The 17,483-nt window shown below is 44.3% G+C and overlaps 1 protein-coding gene across 4 annotated transcripts in view; it reads left to right on the top strand.

Annotated features, from left to right (window-relative positions):
• The window catches only part of LOC139583722 (NEDD4-like E3 ubiquitin-protein ligase WWP1), a 55,682-nt gene that overhangs the window by 18,250 nt on the left and 19,949 nt on the right, over nt 1–17,483 (top strand). For all 4 annotated transcript variants that reach the window (XM_071415107.1, XM_071415106.1, XM_071415108.1 and 1 more), the window contains exons 3-7: nt 882–1,111; nt 10,255–10,379; nt 10,716–10,856; nt 11,003–11,069; nt 15,834–16,024. In XM_071415107.1, the coding sequence (XP_071271208.1) occupies nt 903–1,111; nt 10,255–10,379; nt 10,716–10,856; nt 11,003–11,069; nt 15,834–16,024 (733 nt within the window). In that variant the 5' untranslated portion in view covers nt 882–902. The remainder of the gene's footprint in view (nt 1–881; nt 1,112–10,254; nt 10,380–10,715; nt 10,857–11,002; nt 11,070–15,833; nt 16,025–17,483) is intronic.

The following is a 17,483-nucleotide window of genomic DNA, read 5'->3' as shown; positions in this document are numbered from 1 at the left end:
GACTTGACATTCAGGCCGAAGCGTTAAATCGTGGTTTCGTCAGACCAGAGAATCTTGTTTCGGAAGACAGCCCGCTTGGAGTTATGTGGCTTCCGTCTGGCCACTACTGTAAATGCCAGATTGGTGGAATGATGCAGAGATGGTTGTCCTTCTGGAAGGTTCTCCCACTTTCACAGATCTGTCAGTGACCATTGGGTTCTTGGTCACCTCCCTGACCAAGGCCCTAATCCCCTGATTGCTTAGTTTGGCCAGGCGGCCAGCTCTAGGAAGAGTCTTGGTGGTTCCAAACTTCTCCCATTTAAGAATGATGAGGCCGCTGTGTTCCCGGGGACCTTCAATGCTGCTGAATTGTTTTTGGTACACTTCCCCAGATATGTGCTTCGACACAATCCTGTCTTGGAGCTCTACGGACAAGTTCTTCGACCTCATGGCTTGGTTTTTGCTCTGACATGCAGTGGCACCTTATCTAGCTGTGTGTGCCATTCCAAATCATGTCCAATCAATTGAGTTTACCACAAGTGGACTCCAATCAAGTTGTAGAAACATCTTAAGGATGATCAATGGAAACAGGATGTACCTGAGCTCAATTTCGAGTCTCATAGCAAAGGGTTTGAATACTTATGTAAATAAGGTATTCTGTTATGTTCAATTTTGCAAAAATGTCTTAACCTATTTCTCATTGTCATTATGGGGTATTGTGTGTAGATTGAAGAGAAATGTTTTATTTCATCCATTTTAGAATAAGCCTGTAACGTAAAGTGGATAAAGTCAAGGGGTCTGAATACTTTCCGAAGGCACTGTATATCACATCGTTTTAGATTGCTGGTGACTTTTCTTAAGGTTTTCCTCGTTTTGACCACCTTTGTTTTGTGTATCTTCAGGCTTCCACTGCGGTGTATGACATGGCCACGGCCTCTTCCAGAACGGAGTGTAGCTATAACCACGGACCGACGTCGCAGCTACATGCCGTCGTTGCCTGTGCCAAACTCAAGCGGAAGAAGAGCTTGTTTGGGACGTCCATCTATGTGGAGGTGACAGCGGAAGGGGAGTCGCGCCGCACGGCAAAGTCCCACAGCTCCTCCAACCCCAAGTGGGATGAGCGACTCACTCTGTAAGGAACCCTACCTTCTGTGTGTGTGTTCGTAATGTGTGTCATGAGTAGCCCATTTTAATTCGCTCACCACCTTAATCACTTACTGTGGTCTGTTTGGTATGCTCGAGCAACGTTGTATTCCTTTCTGAATCAAGTCCCACTCTTTTTAGAGTTAGACCAATGGTGGTGTGTTAATTCGGTATGAATCGTTTTCTGTAGTGCTTCAATCTAACCTGTTCTGTACTGGAATAGGAAGACTAGAGGGAGAAGGAATCTAGACTATTTTTTGTTGTTGTTGCAGGAACCAGGTTACTTATGAGATGCCTGAGCATTTATGGTAAATCACAAAGATTAGTTTTCTCAAAGGTCTTATTTATCTGTGGGAATCTGGGGGTGGTGCTGAGATGGGAACAGTGTGGATTCATTAGAACACATAGTGGGCTTGTGGGAGAGCTGACTAACAACTAAAAGTCTGAATATCTCTAATACTTAGTCATCCAATCTGGGCAGATGGCCTACAGCACAAGGAAATGACGATGATTGAAAAACCAAAGCAGACATACTGTAGCTTTCCTCTGAACACTCTGTTCCCAAAAAGAGCCTGTTGGCTTTATTGTTTTATTTCCCTTGTTGGTGCGGAGGTTTGAACTGTGCTGAAAAGACCCTTCTGTATCTGTTCAGTTGCAACTCTAGCAGAGCTGCCTGTAACCTAGCAGCTTTTATGGTTCTCTGGCTTTAATGAGTCAAAGCCAAATGTCAGGCTGTGTTCCAAATGACACCTTATCCCGTATGAATAGTGCACTAGTTTTGACCAGAGCCCTATGGGCCTGCTCAAAAGTAGTGCACTAAGGCAAAAGGGTGCCATATCAAACTTTCCCTCAAACTCATTAACCAGGCCACTAATTGCCTTGATGGGGTAATTATCTCAGACAACCTCCAGGGCTCTGTTTGTTTGGTTTGTTTTTGTGTATGCTACATGTTATAGGAGTAGCTAGCTGTCTGAAGCTCAGCTGTGGCCTGCAAGTCATAGTCGACTGGTTCTAAAACCAGCTCTATTATGGTGGCCTCTGGTACATTCTAATGCTAGATCGTATTTTCAACCAGCAACTGTCAGGAAATAACACTGATACCTTTAAGTGTTGGTTTCATCAGCTGTTGTACGGTATATGAAACACAGGACAAAAATAATTGATTGCAAAGGGCCTTTAAAGCATACTGTAATAGTCTCCTGGCTTAATTTAACAGCAGGTAAGGAGCCAAATGCAAAGCTCTCTTAACGATGCAATTCGATAGGCTACTGACGAGTCACTCACTTTAATGTCTTGCAAGTCCTTATGGACTATATATCAAAAATACCAACGGGATCTTTAGTTTACTTGTCCTGAATTGATACCATGGAGATATAACTACGTTGTATGATTTATGAATGGTAAGGATTTATGAGGGACTTTATTCAGTCATTTCGACACCTTAAAAAAAGAAAAATGTCCAGCTTGCTGTTCGTCAATCAAAGCACAGTCAGCCTATGCGCCACCACTCCGTGGCCGCCTATGAAACACACCATGGTCCAACGTGGCCCGGTCGAGCCATTTGGCCAAAAATCTACTGGTCCGAACAGAATTTTTGCTGGCCCTGGCATGGTGTAGTTCTTAAATGCATTGGGGTCATGCAGGGCCTATAGGTTTGTATGCTTTCGCTCTGCTAACATATGGAATTGTTTTAAGATGGTCGTACCATGGATCATTTAGCTATTTGATATAGAATTTTAGGACCCCTGTAGGTAATTTTTTTCTATTTTTTTAAGTGTGTGTGTGGGTGGACACCCCTTCAAATTCGGCTATTTCAGCCACACACGTTGCTGACGTGTATATAATTGAGCACACAGTCATGCAGTCTCCATGTACAAACATTGGCAGTAGAATGGCCTTACTGAGCTCAGTAACTTTCAACATGGCACAGTCTTAGTATCCTACCTTTCCAACAAGTCAGTTTGTCAAATTTCTCCCCTGCTAGAGCTATCCCGGTCAATTGTAAGTGCTGTTATTGTGAAGTGGCAATGTCTAGGAGCAACGATGGCCACACAAGCTCACAAAACAGCACCGCTGAAGTGCGTAGTGCGTAAAAATCATCCGCCCTCGGTTGCATCACTCATTACCAAGTTTCAAACTGCCTCTGGTTTAAACGTCAGCACAAGAACTGTTCGTTGGGAGCTTCACGAACATTTATTTTGCTGACATTTCTTCCAGAGGCAGTTTGAAACTTGGTAGTGAGTGTTGCAACCGAGGGCAGATTATTAAGTGCTTCAGCACTCGGCGGTGCCGTTCTGTGAGCTTGTGTGACCTACCACTTTGCGGCTGAGCCATTGTTGCTCCTTGACGTTTCCACTTCACAATAACAGCACAAGGTAAGATCACCATGCACAATGCCAAGCGTCGGCTGGAGTGGTGTAAGCTTGCCGCCATTGGACTTCTCTGGAGTGATGAATCACGCTTCACCATCTGGCAGTCCGACGGCCGAATATGGGTTTGGCGGATACCAGGAGAACGCTACCTGCCCGAATACATAGTGCCAACTGTAAAGTTTGGTGTAGGAGGAGTAATGGTCTGGGGCTGGTTTGGGCTAGGCCCCTTAATTCCAGTGAAGGGAAATTGTAACGCTACATCATACGATGACATTCTAGACAATTCTGTGCTTCCAACTTTGTGGCAACAGTTTGGGGCTAGGCCCTTTCCTGTTTCAGCATGACAATGCCCCCGTCCACAAAGCGAGGTACGTCCAGAAATGGTTTGTCGAGATCGGTGTGGAAGAACTTGACTGGTGCCCAACCTCACTAATGCGATTGCTGGGGGGACTTGCTTCCATTCAGGCACAATGTTCCAACATCCAGTGGAAAGCCTTCCCAGAAGAGTGGAGGCTGTTATAGCAGCAAATGGGGGACCAACTCCATATTAATGCCCATGATTTTGGATTGAGATGTTCGACGAGCAGGTGCCCACATACTTTTGGTAGTGTATGTATACTTTAACATTGCAAGTCATTACTCTATTCTTTGTTGTATTAATTGCGTTCATTTTTGTTTCTAAATTAGTATGTGATTTGAGAATAGGACGCTGCCCCTGTAAGACAGACGTTCCAAAAAGAGATATTGACATTGCTATAGTCGGCTAGACAAGAGGAATGCTAGGCAAGGTTGCCATGTACTTGATTTTCCCGCAAAATTGGGCAACTTTTTGTAAACAATGTTGTGGGTGAAAATGTATTGGTTGCAGGTTTTTGGCCTACTTCTAAGTTGCACGGTGAACGTGGCCATGGCATTTCTCTTTAAAAATCTATATTTCACGATCAGGTAGTGAGTGCAGGAGTGTTTGTTGAGAGTGCTGCAGTCGGCAGCTGAGTCCACTTTTGGCTGAGTCACGTGAGAGGAGACGGAGCAGACAGGACTTTTTACCAGTTGTACAATGTCATTATGGAGACAATTACTTTCCAACCCTTTTTCCATGAAACATATTAACACGCTGGAACTGATGCGCATCAAGAAATAACGGTGACATTGTACTGAAACTACTAGTGGTGCACTAGAGCACATTAGAAAAAGTCGCTTGGAGGTGGTTCAAATGGTACTTTAATGTCTACTTTGCTCATGGAAAGCCACATCAAGCGACGTGTTTTACACGTGCTCAGAACTCCTTTGCGTGCTCCTGTTATAGGGAAAATGTTATGGGGGGGGGGATTCCTCAGTGGAAAATGCCATTTAAATGTGGCCAATAATACATTTTCATCTGTTGGCCATCCAAGTATCCTATTAAATGATATGCCATTGTAGCCTACCATTTGATAAATATGTTAAAATGGCAATATCACTGGAGTCATCGCAAATCAACTTGTGCCACTTGTGTAGCCTAACTGGAGCTGCTAAACAGATTTAATAAATAGCCTATAACTATATTATGCATATTAATGGACATGTTTAGTTAATTAAATGAGATTGATGTTAAGTCAGTCAGAATAGGCTACAGAACAAGAAACACTATGTTTGTCAACAGCCATTCAGTTCATATTATTTGATTCAGTGATTTGTAATTACAACCCCATCCTCTGTAGCCTATTCCAGCAGGATATTGGGCAACACAATCACTTCTTACTTAGAAATCGCCTCACTATTCATGTTGAATGAATTAGTTTGTCAATTTGAACTAAGCAAGCTGCTAAATCGTTTAGCCTACGCGACATGTAGGCAATCTGAAATTAGATGTAGGTCTATCAGGGGCAATAGGCTACCTGCGTCTAGCTAAGAAAACCATGGCAAAGTTGAATTGCAGTCATTTTAGTCTGTATTCCAGCATTTCCCAAGCTCTGTCATCAGGACCCCAAGGTGTGCACGTTTTAGTGTTTTGTCTTAATTTGAAATCCGCTTTGTAGTGTTAAGACAAAAACCAAAACGTGAACCCCTTGGGGTACTGAGGACCGAGTTTGGGAAACCCTGCTCTAGCCTATGACAATAGAGCCCCACAGTGGAGATGTCATAAAACAGAGCGGTCAAACACGGAAATAGTTACATTCATTTTTCCTGTAGGGGATTTTAAAAACACTTAAAACAAGGGTTGTGTTTTGTGTAGGATTACCCTGGCGGGATGTTTTGATAACTTGTCCGAGAGATTTACATAGTTGACTTTTATCAATATTTTTGTCTCTACTCTGATTCGAAAATGCTAATTGGTGTCAAAGTAGACCACGCAAGACTACAATTTCCTGCAAGCTCCTGCACATCTCTAGCTGGCACCTTTGCTAACATGTAAATGTAAATACATTTTGCCAATTTATTAATTACTACATTTAGCTAACATTTGATAGTTAATCAGATGTTTTTAATTGTTTAAAATAAAACTTTTTACCTCTTTTTCTCCCCAATTTGTCTCATCGCTGCAACTCCCGTACAGACTCGGGAGAGGCGAAGGTCGAGAGCCATGCGGTCTCCAAAACACAACCCAACCAAGCTGCACTGCTTCTTGACACAATGCCCGCTTAACCCAGAAGCCAGCCACCAATGTGTCAGAGGAAACACTGTACACCTGGTGACCGTTTCAGAGTGCATTGCGCCCGGCCCGCCACAGGAATCGCTAGAGCGCGATGGGACAAGGACATCCTTGCCGGCCAAACCCTCCCCTAACCCGGACGACGCTGGGCCAATTGTGCTCCGCCCCATGGGTCTCCCGGTCGCGGCCGGCTACGACAGATCCTGACTCGAAACCAGGATCTCTAGTGGCACAACTAGCGGTGCAGTGCTTTAGACCACTGCGCCACTCGGGAGGCCAATCCAAAGATTCTTACCTTTGCCTTGATTCGGTAGTCTCGTCCAGATCCTCATTGCATTTGTATTTCTTTATGATAGCCACCTTAGCAGCTAATTAGCATTTCATTTGTTGGGGTAAATACAGGCGAACATATTGATTTAAAGTCACCTTGTCTAAGAGGGAGTACTCATACTGTTGTGCTCTGACTTGTAATTTCTATAATCTCACAATGGGCCGTTTTACAATGGTTTGTCGTCTTAATATCTGGCACATAGTAACGAAACAATTGCCAGAAAATAGCATACTTTTTATTTATTTTTTTTATATTTTTTTTATAAAACTGGTCCATGTATATATTCCGCAGAGATTGAGATCCTCTGTCCAACTCATCACTCAAATTCTCCTGTTGGATTCATCTGTAGTTTATCAAGTTTGCAGACGTCACAACAGTAGTAGGCCTGATTACCAACAATGACGAGATGGCCTACAGGAAGGAGGTGAGGACCCTGGGAGTGTTGTGCCAGGAAAATAACCTCTCACTCAACGTCAGGGAACAGCAGAGGGAGCACACCCTCATGCACATCAACGGGGCCTCAGGGGGAAGTTGAAAGCTTCAAGTTCCTCGGCGTACACATCACTGACGAACTGAAATGGTCTACCCAAACAGACAGTGTTGTGAAGAACCTCAGGAGGCTGAAGAAATTTGTCTTGGCCCCTAAAACCCTCAGTTTTACAGATGTACAATTGAGCGCATCCTGTCAGGATGTATCACCGCCTGGTATGGCAACTGCACCGCCCTCCAGAGGGTGGTTCGGTTCTTTCCAATGCATCACTGGGGGCAAACATCCCGCCGTCCAGGACACCTACAGCACCTGATGTCACAGGAAGGCCAAAAAGAAGATCAAGGACCTCAACCACTTGAGCCACGGCCTGCTCACCCCACTATCATCCAGAAAGCGAGGTCAGTACAGGTGCATCAAAGCTGGGACAGAGAGACTGGAAAAACAGCTTCTATCTCAAGACCATCAGACTGTTACATAGCCATCACTAGCCGGCTTCCACCCGGTTACTCAACCCTGCACCTTATAGGCTGCTGCCCTATATACATAGACTTGGAATCACTGGCCACTTTAATGGAACACTAGGCACTTTAATAATGTTTACATACTGCTTTACTCATCTCATATGTATATACTGTATTCTATTCTACTGTATTTTAGTCAATGCCACTCCGACATTGCTCAATCTAATACTTTTATATTTCTTAATTCCATTCTTTTACTTTTAGATATGTGTGAATTGTTAGATATTACTGCACTGTTGGAGCTTGGAACACAAGCATTTCGCTACACCCACAATAACATCTGCTAAATATGTGTATGTGACCAATAACACTTTATTAGATTATTATGCAGGAAAGGGATTTATTTACAATTTTATAAACCGGGTTTGAGCTCTGAATGCTCATTGGCTAAAACCTGGGGTATATCGGACTGTATACCACGGGTATGACAAACCTTTTACTGTTTTATTACGTTAGTAACCAGTTTTATAATAGCATGTTGGGGGTGTGGTATATGGCCAATATACCACGGCTAACGGCTGTATCCAGGCGTTCTTTCAACATTCGAATTCCTTTTACGTCTCGTCATGGCTCGCAAAAAATTTACGTATTGCTAGTATGTTCACTATTGAAGGTTTGGTTTTGCAAATCCCTTTCCCTAAAATAAATAAGCCTAGTGAGTAGATTGCTGGGTGCTACTTTTTGCTCAGGACAGCTCGCATGTGCTGTGTGAAACTATCAACTGATGTACTGCTCGAAGTTGTGACTCGTGGGACAGAACGTGGTGGTGCTTGAATGAACGGCCAATCCTATTGCTCAATGGTAGACGCGAGGTCTCCAATGGTAGTCTGTGACAGAGCAGGTAAATGTTGAACTGGAATGGAAAAAATGTGCTGAAAAGTTAATTGCTCTGTCGTGCCAGTGACTGACGTGATCCACTGGCCCCCTGTGCCGGTAATATCGGACCGTGCACAGGAAAATGAATAAATTAATGTGCCAGAAAACAATAGGCTAAGTGGATTTTGACTCGTTGCCACACTCCATGTAAAGAAATTCCGACGCAACCAACCCCAGCGCACACAACACACACCCATGTACCAAGTGGTGGGGCAGACTGTTAAACCAGGAGTGTTTCTCTTCATCGCCTGCTCTATCAATAGGTACTTTAAGTGGAAAAAGTACCTGGCTGAAAGTGAGTCTGTAGACAGCTGACACTAGTGCAAAACACTGCTGGTATATTGCACTGTATTTTCTGAGAGGGCCACCATTTGCATTGGGGTTAAACACACACTTGGTTAGCTATCAGCTTTTCCATTTATCAAACGGCTTATAGAAGGATTTACTGAAGATATGTCCCAAATGGCACTATTCCCTATATAGTGCACTACTTTTGACCTAAACGACTAGGTCAGGGGATGCCATTTGGGGCACAATCTGGATGTGTTTACTACCTTTGTCTTTTTTTTTGTTTACTTCCGGCATCTGCCTCTGTACGCTTTCTGGTCGTCTCTGTTTTCTTAGCTCTCATTCTTGCACTCTCTCTAGGTTGCCTGTGTTTCTATAGACCAGGGTAGTTCTTTATTCTGCAGTCAGAGGCAGCCCTCGGTCTCTGAGGGGGAGGGGACCCGTGCCTGTGTGAGGAATACTAACCGGTCTGATCTGCAGAGAGGGAAGTCTGGAAGAGGGAGTGTGATCAAAGGCTCAAGAAATTGTAATTGTCAAGGGAAATGGCCAATGCGATAGTCATTGTATCATAGCATGGAGGTGCGATTTAAAATCAATGCCTAAACACAACTCTTTGAAGTCTTAACAGGGTAACGACAAGATGGACTCCTGAGTCTCCCTTCCCTTCAGATGTTGTGTATGCCACAGACAGACCGCTGAGACCTCTCCCTGTTAAAGCGTGTCCTGTGTATAGAGCTGATTGGATTAGAGCGCTGTCAGTGGCTGTGCCCAGACGAACGCAGACATGTTCAGATTGATGAGGGAGCCCTTCTAAGGATGGCTGAAAAACATGAATTACCATTATTATCAAATGCTGCATATCACCCCAGGTTGTGACACCTTGCTAGAAGTCACAAGATCCTTCCTATCTGGCTGGCTGTCTGTAGCTAGGTATTCATCCAATTGGTAACAGGTTTTCAAGCGAATATTCAAAAATCTGGATAAAACATGCACATTTTCCCACCAGACATGTTTCCATCAAACTGATTTATTGGGATTAAAGTATGTTGACGTAGTGCACATAAAAATAATGAATAACTAATTTTAGACACAAAAAAATCCCGAATGATTAAATTGTCTGTCGACATTTTATAAAATTGTTCCGGCAGTCCCCGTTTCCTTAATCCTAGTTGTGACTTTTTTTGTGTCGGGTAATTAATCTGCATGAAATGGTTGGATGGAAGACAAAAACCAGGTTGTCTGCCCATTGACTTCAGTGGAGCGACGTAAAGTCAGTGGGGTAACAGGCCCTACAGTCATTGCATTGAGTCATGGTGATATTGTGACTAATGTATGCTGTGCATCCTGAAAAGCATATCAGCACTGAATGTGCTGTAATAGTGCTGGTAGTTTTGTTTCTATAGCAGAAGAATTGGATAAAGAAACCACCAGTTAGTTGGTGTAAGATACGATAAGAAAAACATGTTTGCTCCCAGGGGGGAAATTGGCTTGGACGCACATTACGGCTTTATAAGAAATGAACACTGTTGTGTAGCCTAACAGGTGTCCAGGTCACTTTCTGTGTGTGTGTGCGCGCTCGCGTGTGCATGCGGTATAGTTGATGTGTGACCGCTGTGTTGCAGAAATGTCAGGCCACACACGCAGGTGGACTTTAAGGTGTGGAGTCACCACACCCTGAAGGCTGATGCTCTGCTGGGGAAAGCCACTCTGGACCTCCTCCAGGCCTTGGAGCAGCATGACAGGAAATGTACGTAGTTGGCAGCCCGCCTCATCTCTTATTCCTCACGACTTTTTATGTTCTAACCTTGACAAGAACAATGTCAATAGGCAACAAGCTGAACAGGATATCAGCTCTGATATTATTTCCTCAAAGAATTTGTTCTTACTCTTCAGGATGAGCTGCAGTATGCCTTTCTGCTGTTGGGCACAGTATTCCACAGTAAATGGTTTAGAAAGAATGCTGTTACAGTATTTGGGGCCCTACTTGAAAGTATCAGACATTTTCTCACTAATGAGTGTTACTAATAGCTGTTTTCTCTTCCATCCTGTCTCTGCCATGTTATGTCTCCCCTCCCTCCCTCAGTGGAGAACGTGAAGGAGGTGTTGAAGCTGGTGCTGGACAATAAGGGGGCTGTGGTTGCTACGGGAGAGCTGACTGTGTTCCTAGACGGTCTGACCGTCAACCAGGAACAACTGCTCAACGGCAACACTGCCACCTCTACCAGTGAGTACCGCTGTGTGTGTCTGGCTGTCTGTTTTAGTATGCGTGTGGCTTGTCATCATATCTTTGGCTTTATTTATAGTATGTATGCGTGTTTGTTTAGTTGTAGAATATTGTTTAGGATAACAGTGCCTTCGCCTCCCTTTCAGAAGTCCAGCAGAACGGCGATGCCATTCATGAAAATGGAGGGGACACTCCATCAAGGGCTCCCAACAGGTAAGAGAAGAACTCCTGGCCGAAAACCATGTTGTGAATGAATGGGCACTGAGTCAGCAGAGACGTTTGGTTTAGATGGCTGCGGAAAGAATTGTATCAGCAGAAAATGTGGTGCCGCTTATATTGGAAGCAACCATAAGCCAATGCTGAAAGGCAATGCGGTCGTCTCACACACACACACACACACACAGATAGATAGAGCCCGGTTTTCCTGCCTTACGTCATTGTGGTAGGGACTATATTTGTCCGGCTCTTGGAGCGTTCTCAGAAGCCTGGGATATTAGAACTCTCACCTTGTAATTTATCAGAGCTCCGACTGCACATGTTCTGTCCCTCTGTCTCCCGGTGTCCCTAAATCAGGACTGCTTGCATGCAGGCCTAGCCACACAACCATAATCTTTATTATCTCACTCACTCTGTAGAAGTGCAGTTAACAGGGCTAATATGGGTTGTATTAGAATCCTCAAAAAGTGTATGTTGGCAATTTATTCAGACCGAGAGGTGAAGGAGATGGCAGACAGACTTCATCTGCATTGCAGTTACTGCTGCGTCCAGCCTGTGATGACTGCATACACTGCCTTTGCACTTGTGTTGTCTCTCTCTCCGTCTCCCCCCTTTCGCCCTCTCTCCTACACTTCCTATAACCCCTGTGCCCCTTCTCCCAGCTGTTAAAACACATCCACTGTCCCACTAGGCCTGACTTTCACAGTATACACAACCTACTGTGGATCGTGTGCGTGTGTCCGCCCACCTCCAGCAAAAACACTGCCCAGACTCTGATTGTGTTAGTAGTGTGTTTGGGTTGTCCACATTGTGGCGCAATATACTGCATGTGCTGCCTGCCTCATGTAGGCTAGTTACATCTGTCCCTGGGACCTGTATGTCTGTCTGGTCTGTGGCAATGAGTGCAGAGACGAAACCTTGTGAACCAACACAAAGGCTCTCCTTCAGTCTTGCCTGTTTCATCACCATAGCACCCTGCCCCCTCTCTCCCTCATCCTCTGCCCTGCATGACAATAGTCTCAATGTCACAAAGCGTTGCCTCTTCTCAGAACAAGGACTGCGTCACTAGTGCCCCGTACAGAACAGGACATACGCAGGGCGGAGCGCCCAGGCTCCCTTTACTCCCACTCTGAAAGACTGGCATCACAAGTCCTTCCCTCACACACACACACACACACACACACACTCACATAGACGCACTCACATACCCTCTGTACTCTGAAGTGCCACAGAAGCATTGATACAGAGGAAGTGGAGTTGGCTGCATGTGCGTGGCCTGCCTGAAAAACAGGAAGAGGGTTAATGGAGGTAGTAACATTTCTGCTTGCCGCTCTGAGATATTGTGGTGCTGTTATCCTGGCCAGAAAACAGATGGACATTTTCAGAACACACACTCAAAACACCATATATATATATATATATATACACACACACAAGTCTACAGAGAATGCTGTCAGGCACGCTCCATCATTAGTAGTGCTTTCAGACAGTGATTCGTCACCCCTATTGTGTTGTGGGAAGACGCGTTGTCTCAAGGTGGTTTGTCTAAACGAGGGGCCTCCTTCTGACACATGGGGAGTCTAGCCTACTGCCCCCATGTTTAACCCCACCATCACATAGGTCATAGGATCTGTCTCTGCACACATGTGGATAACTCAGCATTACATCCTTATTTGCCGTGTCCTATTTGTAGGGCTGGGCGATATGGACAAATATATCTTTTTTTACGGTGTTTTATGTTTCAAAAATTAAAGTTGGAAAAATGCTTTGAGTAGTTCATGATCCTAGGGTTGCAACTAGAGGTCGACCGATTATGATTTTTCAACACCGATACCGATTTATTGGAGGACCAAAAAAGCCGATACCGATTAATCGGACGATTTTTTTAAAACTTGTAATAATGACAATTACAAAAATACTGAATGAACACGTATTATATTAAGTTAAAATAAATCAATAAAATCAATTTAGCCTGAAATAATGAAACATGTTCAATTTGGTTTAAATAATGCAAAAACTAAGTGTTGGAGAAGAAAGTAAAAGTGCAATATGTAATATGTAAGAAAGCTAACGTTTCAGTTCCTTGCTCAGAACATGAGAACATATGAAAGCTGGTGGTTCCTTTTAACATGAGTCTTCAATATTCCCAGGTAAGAAGTTTTAGGTTGTAGTTATTATAGGAATTATAGGACTATTTCCCTCTATACCATTTGTATTTCATTAACCTTTGACAATTGGATGTTCTTATAGGCACTTTAGTATTGCAAATGTAACAGTATAGCTTCCGTCCCTCCTCCCTGGGCTCGAACCAGCAACACAACGACAACAGAACAACTACTAGAAGGCTCAGAGCGAGTGATGTTTGAAACGCTATTAGAATGTGTTCTTAACTGACTTGCCTAGTTAAATAAAGGTACATTCAAAAATCAATTTTTAAAAATCGGCAAATCGGCGCCCAAAAATACCGATTTCCGATTGTTATGAAAACTTGAAATCGGCCCTAATTAATCTGCCATTCCGACTTAATCGGTCGACCTTTAGTTGCAACACATACATGATAGCCCCATTGAAAATCAGTTTTCTCCATTTTATACTGTTCAATTCAACTCCAAACAAAAATAGTCAGCATCTTCATACATTTCTGGATGTCCTGCACTTTTATTATCAATTAGACTCTGCAGTATGATATGGGCAAAACATCTAGGCCTAGTTAATTGAACTGTTTGAAGTCATGAAAATATAATGATTATTCTCTAATTGGAATATAGTGGCAGCACCTTGCTAAGAATAGACAAACTAACAGACAGTAGTTTGCTGACAGTAAGATGCACTATTAGTTTGTGTAATTATTGAACGCTTGTTGAAAGCAGCATGTTACCAACATGGTTGCGTTCATCTGACCATGCTAAGTGAGTGGCTGTGGCTCTGTGGTCGAGCAACTGCTTTCTCCTTTAGTAACGGGGTACTGCTTGGTGTGTTTAGCGGCATGCAGGAGGAGAGCGAGAGAGGACTCAAGTATCAAATGGCGTAAACTCTAAGCGCCGGAGTTGTGTATCACATTTAACAAACCAAACATTGAAATGACATTTTAAAGGTTAAACTCAAACTGGTCCATTCATCAATACTGGTATACGGTATACTGCCCAACCCTATATTTGTACTGATATTTTACTTGATATTTCTTTGACGGTTTATTGAGAATTTCAGTTTTTTTATGAAGTCTCTTTGTACCTTCAGAGCATTCGAAAAGTTTTCAGACCCCTTGACTTTCTCCACATTTTATTTCGTTACAGCATTATTCTAAAATTGATTAGTATTTTATCTATCTACGCACAATCCCTATAATGATGAAGCTAAAACAGGTTTTTATAAAACTTGCAAAAAATGTAAAACTGGGTATTTCTATTTTTACACAAGTATTCAAAAACTTTGCTGTGAGACTTGAAATTGAGCTCCGGTGCATCCTGTTTCCATAGATCATCCTTGAGATGTTTCTACAACTTGATTGGAGTCCACCTGTGGTACATTTATTGGACATAATTTGGAAAGGAGTGTGCGTGTGGATAAGGTCCCAGAGGTGACAGTACATGTCAGAGCAAAATTAAAAGCACAATTATTTAATTAAAATTGTCCGTAGAGCTCCTAGACGGGATTGTGTCGATGTACAGATATGGGGAAGGGTACCAAAAGGTTTCTGCAGCATTGAAGGTCCCTAAGAACACAGTGGCCTCCATCATTCTTAAATGGAAGAAGTTTGGAACCACCAACACTCTTCCTAGAGCTGGCTGCCAGGCCAAACTCAGCAATCTGAGGGAGAAGGGAGCTCCAGAGTTCCTTTGTTGTTGAGATGGGAGAACCTTCCAGAAGGACAACCATCTCTCAGCACTCCACCAATCAGGCCATTTATGGTAGGGTGGCCAGACGGAAGCCATTCCTTCATGAAAGGCACATGACAGGCCGCTTGGAATTTGCCAAAAAGCACTTAAAGGACACTCAGACCATGAGGAACAAGGTTCTCTAGTCTGATGAAACCAAGATTAAAGTCTTTGGTCTGAATGCCAAGCATCGCGTCTGGAGGAAACCTGACACCATCCCTACGGTGAAGTATGGTGGTTGCAGCATCATGCTGTGTGGATGTTTTTCAGCGGCAGGGACTGGGATACTAGTCAGGATCGAGGGAAAAGATGAACGGCGTGAAGTACAGATCCTTGACGAAAACCTGCTCAGGACCTCAGACTGTGGCGAAGGTTCACCTTCCAACAGGACAACTACCATAAGCACACAGACAAGACAACACAGGATTGGCTTCAGGACAAGTCCTTGAATGGCCCAGCCAGAGCCCGGACTTGAACATAACCGAACATCTCTGGAAAGACCTGAAAATAGCTGTGCAGCAATGCTCCCCATCCAACTTGACAGAGCTTGAGATGCTCCCATTCTTCTCTGCAGATCAACTCACCAAGTACAGGTGTACCAAGCTAGTAGCGTCATACCAAAGTCTAACTATGTACTGAGTAAAGGATCTGAATACTTATTTCCAATTTTTTTATTTGTAAAAAGGTTTAACCTGATTTTCTTTGTCATTATGGGGTATTGTGTTTAGATTGAGAGTGTAAAAAGAATAATGCTGTAACGTTAAACAAATGTGGAAACTCAAGGGGTCAGAATACTTTCTGAATGCACTGTATACAATACATTACCTTCATATCAAATATTTTATTCACATGCAGAGATTACAATTGTAAACTTCTCCTCCTACAGCTCAGTGAATGGTGCTCCCACCTATAACGGGGTGGACAGTGAGGGTCCCTCCACCTCCTCTGCCCACAGCGACTCCAGCCCCGGCCCCGCCCCTGTTGTCAACGGCGACGCAGCATCCTCCCCGACCCACCAGACGGCCATCCCCACGCCCAACCTCGCCCCCACCGACAGTGACGTAGCCAATAGTACTGGTGAGAGAAGCACCTCATTTGAATATAACCTATGGGTTATGTTCACTCACCCACATGTCATGCTGAGAAAAACAGGTTGTCACTGTTGTAGTAAGACTAAAAATAAAGCATGCTTAATAGAGATTCTCCATTGAAGTGACTTTTAGTTTAAGACTTGGCTTAATCTTTGTCCGGGAAACTGTCCCTTATTGATTTTGACATCCAAAAGGCGAAATGTCCATGCGGTATATGCATACCAACCATTTGATCTCAATCAGTTTTCATGGGAATATGCTGAAGCATGCATGAGTTCACCAGCTGTTCCGGATGATTGATCACGCTCTCCGTAGCAGATGTGAGCAAGACCTTTTTAAACAGGTCAACATTCACAAGGCTGCGGGGCTAGATGGATTACCAGGACGTGTACTCGGAGCATGCGCTGACCAACTGGCAAGTGTGTTCACTGACATTTTTAACCTCTCCCTGACCGAGTCTAATACCTACATGTTTCAAGCAGACCACCATAGTCCCTGTGCCCAAGAAAGCAAAAGTAACCTGCCTAAATGACTACCGCCACGTCGGTAGCAATGAAGTGCTTTGAAAGGCTGAGGTCATCACTAAGCTAAAAACCCTGGTACTGAACACCTCCCTCTGCAACTGGATCCCGGACTTCCTGACGGGCCGCCCCCAGGTGGTAAGGGTAGGCAACACATGTGCCACGCTGATCATCAACACAGGGGCCCCTCGTTTCCTTTCTTAGTCCCCTCCTGTACTCCCTGTTCACCCACGACTACGTGGCCAAGCACGACTCCAACGCCATCATTAAGTTTGCCTACGCCACAACGGTGGTAGGCCTGATCACCGACAATGAGACTGCCAGGGCCCTCACCTTCTCCCTGTAGGCTGAGTAATGCCAGGAAAATAATCTCTCCCTCAACTTCAACAACACGAAGGAGCTTATGGTGGACTTCAAGAAACCGCAGAGGGCGCACACCCCCATGCACATCAATGGGGCCTTGGGGAAGGTGAAAAGCTTCAAGTTCCTCGGCGTACACATCACTGACGAACTGAAATGGTCTACCCAAACAGACAGTGTGGTGAAGAACCTCAGGAGGCTGAAGAAATTTGGCTTGGCCCCCAAGACCCTCAAAGTTTTAGATGCACAATTGACAGCATCCTGTTGGCCTGTATCACTGCCTGGTATGGCAACTGCGCTGCCCGCAACCACAGGGCTCTCCAGAGGGTGGCTCGGGTGGCGCAGGCAGTGTGCCCAACGCATCACCGAGGGTACACTGCCTGCCTTCCCAGGACACCTACAGCACCCGACGTCACAAAGGCCAAAAAGATCATCAAGGACATCAACCACCCGAGCCACGGCCTGTTAACCCCGCTAGCATCCAGAAGACGAGGTCAGTACAGGTGCATCAAAGCTGGGACAGGGAGATAGAAGCTGTTTTTCAATCTCAAGGCCATCAGACTG

This window comes from Salvelinus alpinus, chromosome 8 (genome assembly GCF_045679555.1).
Source record: "Salvelinus alpinus chromosome 8, SLU_Salpinus.1, whole genome shotgun sequence".
Classification (NCBI taxonomy): Eukaryota; Metazoa; Chordata; class Actinopteri; order Salmoniformes; family Salmonidae; genus Salvelinus; species Salvelinus alpinus.
This window is presented reverse-complemented; position numbering and strand designations above follow the sequence as displayed.